The 9,323-nt window shown below is 40.6% G+C and overlaps 1 protein-coding gene across 1 annotated transcript; it reads left to right on the plus strand.

Moving 5' to 3' along the window:
* Nucleotides 1-280: 280 nt before the first annotated feature.
* Nucleotides 281-3,238, plus strand: cdkn1ba (cyclin dependent kinase inhibitor 1Ba). Its single transcript, XM_008401109.2, has 3 exons — nucleotides 281-2,059; nucleotides 2,362-2,502; nucleotides 2,740-3,238. The coding sequence occupies exons 1-2, from the start codon at nucleotides 1,666-1,668 to the stop codon at nucleotides 2,490-2,492; spliced, it is 525 nt and encodes a 174-aa protein (XP_008399331.1). The 5' UTR covers nucleotides 281-1,665; the 3' UTR covers nucleotides 2,493-2,502; nucleotides 2,740-3,238.
* Nucleotides 3,239-9,323: the final 6,085 nt, after the last annotated feature.

Here is a 9,323-nt window from a genome sequence, read left to right on the forward strand (position 1 = left end):
CCATCCAGCTGAAGCCGATCAAAGGTCCGTTTCCAGCCAGGGTCTGCTGGCTCTAGCGCGGGGTCGCGCGCACGTTTACAGCAGCACAAGCACATTATGGATTAAGTGTGATCCTAACCCGATAACATCTATATAACAGATGGCCCCGGCTGCCTTTATCACGAGATGTTTTCAGACTCTGCGAGGGTTAATTGAAACAGCATGGCCTTGAAGGCAGGCTTCTCTCTCTCTCTCTCTCTCTCTCTCTCTCTTTTTTTTTTTTTTTTTTTTTTCCCCTTTACTGGCAAAAAGCTGCAAAGGAATCCAGATGATAATCACCGGGGAGTGGATGTTGGGACATTGTAAAACTTACGCGAGACGGATTTTTTTTTTTTTCTTCTGATTTTATTCACTTGTTACAAAAGTCATGCAAACAAATCCCCAACGAGGAGGAGTTTGCTATAAATTTAACTCCACCTCATCTCCCCTCCCCCCTCCCTCCACACACCTCTTTCCCTCCTCCCTTCTTCTCCTTTTGGTGTTTAAATTTTAAACCCACATCAGCAATTACACCCAGTGAAGCACACAAACCACACCAGTGCCAAAGTCTCACAGCGATAGGCGCCGAGCCAACAGTGACATCAGGCCTCCACAGCTGATGTCATTGGTGGCAGAGGTGAAGAGTTTTTTTTTTTTTTCTCCTGGTCCTTCGTCGTGTACGAGCTTCACCAGAGTTGACCCTAGAAGCCCCGCCCGGCCTTAACAGAGTTACCACTGTTTGAATCGAGGCTGGTGTTTATGTGACACCAGATCAGATGGAGCAGTGATTGATTTGTGTGATAGTGCGTCCTGCCCCGGAGCGACATTTCATTACTACTACTACTGCAGGTTTACTGCCTGTTTCATCCTGCTGGAGTATAAAGATATGCACGTGTGTCGATTAGGTGTTGATGGGAACGCAAAGCCTTGCAAAAGTGCTCAAACGTAGTGATTTGTGTCATATTTCAACCACAAACTCCAATCTATTTGGATTTAATGGGATTCACCAACATTGACTCCCAACAGGTAAGGATGTCAAAGTCCAGACAAAGCTATAATTGAGGATCTCTCTGCCAGGTCTTTATGGGGTTACCTCCTCTCAAAAACAAGCAGCTAAATGTGGGGTGCTCGCACGCCACACTGTTCAGATTTCCACCTTTTAAAAAAAAAAAAAGAAAAAAAAAAAGCTCCCTCCGCTCCAAACTTCTGCACTACTTCTCTGCTCTGCAGTTGTTCCCACTGCCGCGCATGGGCGGTGCTCCAGCCTGACGAATCGCTTCTCTGTTTAAATAGTCAAGTTTCCTCCTTCGCTCACATCTCTCTTTAACGCCATGTTGGCTGTTATGGCTTGACTTGTTTTCATCAGACTTTTTACTACGAACCTGACAGGAGTGGTAGCGTGAAGAGAAAAAAAAAGAAGAAAAAAACACCCCCCCTTCCTGGAGACCATTCGGTTTTTTATTGAGGCGTAATTTGGATGATAGGCGCTGAGGATGCGTGCGTCGTTCGTGTGACTTTGTATTTGGAGGGAATACTACTTTGGAATAGCAGTTTTTAAAGGGACCGACACCTTGTTGTTTTTTTCATTTTCTTTCCTTTCGCTGCGGTTTTTTTTTTTTTTTTTTTTCCCCCCTTCTCTCTCGTCATATGTGCAACAACATGTCAGACGTTCGCCTCTCTAACGCGAGCCCCACGGTGGAGCGGGTGGACGCGCGGCCGCTGGACAACGCCAGGTCGGTCCGCAGGGTGCTGTTCGGCACACCTGATCCGGAGGAGACGCGGAAGCAAGCGGAGGCTCTGCAGCGGCAGTCCGTGGAGGCTTTTAGGGACAGGTACAACTTCGACCCGGTGGAAGACAGGCCGCTCTCTCCGGGGCTTTACGACTGGCAGGAGGACGAAGACGCGCCGGAGTTTTACCGCAGGCCACCCCGGTGGAGCCAGCCGCCCCGGGGAGAGGCAGGCGAAGGCAGCCGGGAGACGAGGAGGGAGAGGCGGTCGGCTCACACTAACGGTTCGCGGAAACGATCTTCAAAATCTGCAGGTGAGAAAACTCACTTCTTTACTGCAGCTGTCATGCATTTAAAAACATATATTTTTTTTAAATAGATACAACAGGAAGAAAATAGAATAAATTCATTATCGGTTTGCAGTATGTTTGCTTTTCTACTTTTACTGCTAATACGACTACATTTGAACGTAAGTTATTTATTTTCTTCTGAGGGATTTTTTTTTCTCGATCTGAAGAAAAGTGGAGGCGTTTCCTTCGTGCGAACTTTTTCATTAAGATTATTTGTTTTTGTTTTTATGTTTTGCTTTATGCATTCGTCAATTTTGGGTTTGCAGGTCATTGCTCTGACGATTGCACGAGTAACGGCAAAAAGTCGCATTCCGACAAAGACGACGATGAAGAGCAGGCGCTCGGTGCAGGAAGCCAGGCAGAGCAGCAGCAGGAGGAGGAGGAGGTCCCATGCTGAACGGTGCCAGGTTAGAAACCATTTTCTCTTCATTGCGCTTTGAATGGCCGCTGCACTCTTCTCTATTCTGCGTCCTAATGTAGTAAATATGCATGCAAAAACCGCTGCAAACATCTCCACTCACTCCCATGTCTTCACGTTCCCCCTCCTCTCCTCCCCACGCTTTCTTGCTCTGTGTTGTGCGTGAATGCACGAGTAGTATCACGCATAAGTGAATCACCGGCCCCGTTTCCTCTGTGTCCCACAGAGCGCTGAGACCTGCCGCTGTAGGCTGCCTCACCATCTGACGGAAGACGCGGAATAAAAACAAAGCAGCTTTATCGGAAAGAAGGGAGGAGGCTCAGAAGGCTGCACAAGCACTGAATATGTACACTATTGACTTTTGGCACTCATATTTTTTCTATTATAAAATTGCCTCAAAAGCAGCAGACAATGTAGCAGTGTGCAAATTGAATTTTGCTCATATTTTTTATATATATATATATCAAAAAATATATAAATATATATATATATATCTACTACCTATGTTTCAGATGTAGCAAATAATTGGTTTTCATACCTTTTTTGTGTAAATGTGTGTACGTGTGAGTTTGACTCAAGGAGTTGCAGTGCAATTCCCATCAGAGAAATTTGAAAGTTATTTAGTATAAAACAAAAATGCTAATTTGTGTCATTATTCAGGTATTTCATGTAAGTTTTTTATTATTATTATTATTATTATTAGAGAGAGAGAGAGAGAGAGAGAGAGAGGAAAAAATGCAGATTTCAAACATCAGGGTCACATGGAAGCAAAAATGTTCACTTTTTTTACAGTGTTGATGTTGAAGGCCCCACCTGGTCCACACTGTGTAAGATGAGGATCCGCGAAACTGGGAACAGCCATGATAGATAAAGTTTACAGTCTTCTTCTTTTTCCCTGTTTTTATTTAATTTAATTTTCCAGGTTTGGGAGGGAGAGGGGGGTTAAAATTGTTAAAACTGCTGAGTAATACCCACCTTTTTTTTTTCTTTTTTTTTTTTAAAGAAATGTTAGCAAATAATCGTAAAAATCCTGTTTTGTAAAATTCGGTGTCTTTCTATTTCAGTGACGTACTTGCTCTCCCCCTCCGTAGGTAGGTGTGGTCCAGGGTAACATCGATGGAAAAAATATGTTAAAACCACTGGGCTTTTCTTCTTTATGCAAATATGTGAATCAAAGAATGGTGTTTGTGGTGTGACATTCATGTGGAACATGTAATTAATTGCACTATTCATTTCTCATTTAAGTGAGGGCAGAAATGCAAAGTGACACCCCCTCACTTTGTGTAAAACTTTGAAGTGTTTTTTTTTGTTTTGTTTTGTTGTTTTTTTTAAAAACACTGTAAGGCTATACTAACTTATTTATGTCTTTTTTTTTGTGGGTTAAAGTTTAGCTTTCCAAAGCAACATTTTGTGCATTCTTGTAAATATATATTTTCATCATTTTTTTTTTTTTTTTTAAAAGATGAATAAATAAAATTGCTAAACTGAGCCAAATAATTGCTATTGTATATTTTACTTTATTGGAAGCACCATTCAGTGTGAACAAAATGTAAGATTTAATTGCTACATTAGTTAAGAGATGTGACTTTTGTCTTGACTTAGACATTTGTTACTATTTGACAACTCTTCCATAAGGTTCAAATTAAGTTCAGGAGATTAATAGATAAAAAAATCTTTTTGGACCAAAATAAAAAATAGCGTGCATTTTGTGCGTGGAAGCGGCAGCAGAGTGCAGGCCGTGACTGCTGAATCCCTTCAGTCTGAAGTTAAAAAACAACACGGGTATGTCCTGAGGAAAGGAGGGTGTGGGGAGCAGGGGAAGGGGAGGAAAAAAAGAGAGGGAAAAAAAAGTTTCTAGTTATTGGCGTTCCCGGGCTCCAATCACAGCAGAGTGAAGAAAAGCAGACCACTTAGCCTGCAGCCAGTCAGAGAGCTGTGGGAGGGAGTCGAGGACAGTACAGACTGTTCTTTTCATAAGGCACACACCACCCAATTAGTTTCATTGGCTGTCTCTTTCCTGTTGATACTAGTGTGTGTAGGAGTCAAGTACAGAGAGTGTGAGAGAAAGAGCTCCTCATGATATCTCACACTGGCTGTGAGTGTCTGCAGGATTTACGAGTGAGCTCATATATTTTTAGTGCCATTTTCAACTTTTTTTTTTCTTCTTTTTTTTTTTTTGCAACAATCCTCCAGATTGTCTTTGACGCTGTCCTCAAATGTAGCAACCACTTTTGCAGAATCAGACAATTCTGCTCATCTTATCTCTCGGTCGGGAGTTTATTTGCCACCTCGGCATCTGCTTTATACTTTGTCAAAACTTGAGTATCCTTTTTTTGTGTGTGTGCGACAAAACACCATGTTGGGCGTAATAATGTCGCTGAGCTCTGCAAGTTACGGAGATCTTTGCCGAAGAAGAAATTGTCAGAGCAGGCCGCACCTATTTCCACTTCCAAAACTTCTGAGTGTTAGAAACTATTTTTAACACAAACTTCTCCTTGATTCCATACGCGTGCATTCGCCTTCTGAGTAACTGAAAATATAGCTCTTGTTAAGCAAAACATCCCACATAATTATTTTAAGTACACCTTTATTTTTAGGAGCTCTTGCAAATGTTGGACTTAGTATAGGTGGGTTTATTTTGGCCACAGGTTGCAAGGTATGCTGAAATATTCTCTACCTGGTGAATAAATAGGTTTTATGCAAACATATATCCTTATTCTAACCCAAAAGTTTTAGTTTATGTAACTAATCAATTAGCAGGTGAGGATATGGACAAATGCACCTTAAAGGTGAAGTTTTAGATGACAGGTTCTGCTGTAGCCATGGTAACTGTTTACAAGTTGTATTGGGGCCTGAGCAAAAGTTGAATTGGGAGCCCAACACATCACTATCAATGGGCAAAGTACATTTAAAGTGACATGCTTTGCTTATAAGTCATCAAAAAAAAAAAAAAAGTAATATCAGACAAAGGTAACATGAGTTTCTATGAAGTTCAAAACCAACCTCGCCCTATTACCGCCTAAACCTAATGAGTGGTTACATCACCCATGACGACCAAAACAGCCGTCAGGCTTCTGACAAAACCGCCAGTTTTTATGTGAATATACATCATAACACCACGTTTTACTGACAACATGACCTTTTTTTGTTTCTGAAAGTCTGTGATGGTTTTAGGTCAAATGTAACAAGACAAATTCCACTTTTGTCCCGTTAGGTTGCAGAATATTTTCACAGAAGAGTTGAGGAGCATCAAGATGGTTTTTGGCAATTGAAACGGGCTTTTGTTTTCCTTTGGTCAGCATCGGGTCTGGCCATGGAACTCCCATGACGGCCATTTTCAGGCAATTTCTTAGATGTCGTTCTTGGTTCTTTTGTGACCCTTTGGATAACTCTTGGGAGTAATTTTTTATTTTTTTTTAACACGAAACTGACAAAATTGGGTGGAGTCCTTTAGCTTTATATCCCCTTCCAGACTAGTAGATGCCAGTGAGTTTATTTCTGATTTATTTTCTAATTTCTTTTAGATTGATGTGTTACTCTGTCGGCCTACTTCATGTTGTCAATAAGGTTCTGTTTAAGTGATTTCTTGAGTCTACAGGCAGTAATCAGGCCTGGGTTTCATGGAACTAAACTCTTAAAAAAAAAAGTAAAAAATTGCATCTTGTCTCATGTGATAAAAAAAGAGAAGAAATTTGTAATTGGGCAATAATTAGTTTCTGTTTCTTTCAAAAACTTAAGCTAAAATATAGGAATTAGTTCAACCACAATCAGCTTTGAAACTTTTAAGATGATTGATAGAGTTCACTCTTTGAGGGTTTACCAAAGTAGATAAATAGATGCGCTGCTGGAAACACATCACATTTAATGTCAGTACCAAATACTAAGGTGTTGGTATTTGGTATCTTCAAGCCAGATTTCCTCACCACACAATGACACCGAGTGTCCAAAGGTAGGAAACGCTTTGCTCAGGGCTTTAAGTCAGGTGCTTGGAACACACTGGATCGCTGTGAACGATCCCCAGTTTGTCTTCAAAAAAACATCGTTGGACTTGCAGCATTGAATAACGGTAATCAGATAAATAAATAAGTAAAGAAATAGTAGAAAATATTTTGTTTTTTTAATTTAGAATTGCCACCTTAATAATCATATGCTCCGGGGAGCTTTATAAAGAGAGAATGAAAACAAACAGAAAAGAAAAGGAGGCTGAGAACGGTAGAGCGGGAAAACATGCTCTTCGGTTGTGCTTTGCTGCAGCCAAGCCAAATCACATCCAGTTCAGGATGTAAACACACAAATCTGCCAAAATTGTTTAGTTTTTTTTTTTTTCTTCCTTTACACATTTTGATTTTTTGTGTGTGTGTGTGTGTGATTTCTGCAGCCTTGTGCAGACCTGAGTTGCTGGCTGTCCTGCTGGTTTTAATGTTGGAGTGTTTAGTTTGACTTGCAGCAGGGGTCACCAGGACTATGCAGTCCTGCCGGCTCCTCCGTTCACAGACACCAATGTCCTGAGGCGAGTCGTAGAAATGCACAAAGTGTTCAACAGTTTTCCTTTTTGACAGGAGAAGTTGTATTCGCTTTATTTTTGCCATTGCATCCTTTTTTTTTTTTTTTGAAGAACATATCGACAGAGAGCTTTTAAATACTTTTCATCCATTCAACTCATTACAGATCTTTCCTTTACAAAGTACTGTAAAGGTTGAGCACTTTCAGTTTCCGCTTCTTTTGTCACACTTAAATGTTTCAGTTCATTAAACATTTTTGTCACGCAAAGATAACAAGAGTAAAACGTAACTAGAACTTGCCTGGCAACATGAAGTAGGCTAAACAAAAAGCAACACATCTAGAGACATTGAACAACAGATGAGAAGCAAAGTTGTTGCCTTCTGTTAGTTTGGAAATGGTTGCAAGACTTTCAAACTCCAGAAAACTGAATTAGGAACCATTATCTACTAATGGTGAAACATTGTACAGTGACAAAAGGGTGATCTACCAAAATTACTCCATCAGCGATTTGTCGGCGCATCCAAGAGGTCACGAAAGATCCAACAACATGTAAAGCACTTCGAGTCAGTGTTCAACGGCAACAAAGATGTTGGGCAAGTTCTAAGGTTAAAATCCCCGCTGTTTCAAGAAGAACGCGAATGTCCGACTCACATTTGCAAAAACAAAAAAACAGAAAAAGAAAAAAAGAATTGAAAATGCTTCTTTTGTTAAATGTCGTAGTGTGAACAGGTTAATACAAATTTAGAAAGCTAACCTTTGCTCAAAGGTTGACAGGACTGACAGAAGCCAAACAGAGAGGCTCTCATAGAACATACTCCACCAGGATTAGAGCTTTAATTTGGACAACTTTTAAGTAAACGCCTTAAATGAATCCCTGGAGTCTTTGTGTGTGTGCGTGTGTGCGTGTGTGTGCGTGCGTGTTTTTCCTAGTGCTCCACAAACCCACAAGGTTTGATCAGACCGAGCCCTGTAGTAGATTTTATGTGTTTTTCCCAGACAAATAAACAAAAAACACATACCTCTGTCTCAGCTTTTCTACTGAGAAGAATCAGGTGACTGAACTCGGAACAGAATGGGCCCACTGTGTTCATGCTATGGAAACAAACTTGTCTCCAAGGCTAACTGAATGCAGAGTTTCTCTTGCATACAGACGCACACGATACGAACACACAATCAGAGCCTATCATGGGGATTTGATTTCTTGCATTTGACCCCAAGGGCTCTCTGAGCTTGAAAAAAAGAGAAAAAAAAAAACAGAAGAGGAGCAATTGAGTTGAAATAATTCAGCAGTCAACCACTGATGCGCTCTTGTCTTGCTTATAACCCAAGGCCTGAATATATATATCACAAATCAGGCATCTGTCACTTTGAGCTTAGCATGTGTGGGCTTCTGCATGTGCATGGCAACCAGAGCAACATGACACCAAACACTGAGGATATAGAGTACAAATGCTGCTGTCGTATTTGAATATTTATGCAACTCCACAAGCATTTTGGTGCCAGAGTAAATCTGTGCTTCGGCAGTTTGCCATGTATCTGTCAGGGTGTCACCTTAACTAGGTAATCAAAAAGTTTGCAGCAGCAAAAACAAACAGCGGTGCAGTGAAAACTGCTGTTTATGATCTGTGCGCTTCTGACACCGTAGCTGGGACTTTTACCACTGAGTAATGTTTGACCCGAGGACAGACGTTATGCTGCAGGAGTCCAAGTCACAGCGAAGTTTAAGCAGCCTACTTTAATGCAGACGGGCGGTTATGTAATTGCAGTGTGTGAGCGCATCCTTAAAAATTCTTAAATTCATTTAAAAAATGTAAATGTAGCCTTAAATACATTAATCACAAGTCTTACATTTTGTCAAAGCATGTCTATTTTATCTTGCATGTAGTTTTTTTTTTTCTGTAAGGCAAAAGTTTAAGTCATGCAGACATCTTCATTGCATACTGTGACCTGAGGCGGTTGCGGCTAACACTAACTTTCTGCTAATATACCCTTGCTGGCCTGCTAGTAGAGGTGAGTAGTAACTAGATACTTTTACTCAGTTACATGTAACTTTTTGGAATAAATCTACTTTTAGGAGTAGTTTGACCACACCATATTTTTTTCTTACAGGGCTGAACTTCATTCTTAGTGGTCTTAAAAAGTCTTACATTTGAGTTGGTGAAACCTGCAGAAACCCTGAATTTGCTGACTTTGTGTTTTCTTGAAGAGAAAAGGTTAAAGGTCAACTCTTGACTCCTGACAGTTAATAAGTTGTTGCAAAATTAGCATCAATTTTCTTTAAAAATGGTTTTCATTAACATTTTAATT

Source organism: Poecilia reticulata, linkage group LG23 (assembly GCF_000633615.1).
Source record: "Poecilia reticulata strain Guanapo linkage group LG23, Guppy_female_1.0+MT, whole genome shotgun sequence".
NCBI lineage: Eukaryota > Metazoa > Chordata > Actinopteri > Cyprinodontiformes > Poeciliidae > Poecilia > Poecilia reticulata.

Bases quoted from the DNA above. Each gene is read 5' to 3' on its own strand.
- cdkn1ba (XM_008401109.2), top strand. From the start codon at position 1,666: ATGTGCAACAACATGTCAGACGTTCGCCTCTCTAACGCGAGCCCCACG. The intron at 2,060-2,361 runs GTGAGAAAACTC...TTGGGTTTGCAG, and splicing joins ACGATCTTCAAAATCTGCAG to GTCATTGCTCTGACGATTGC.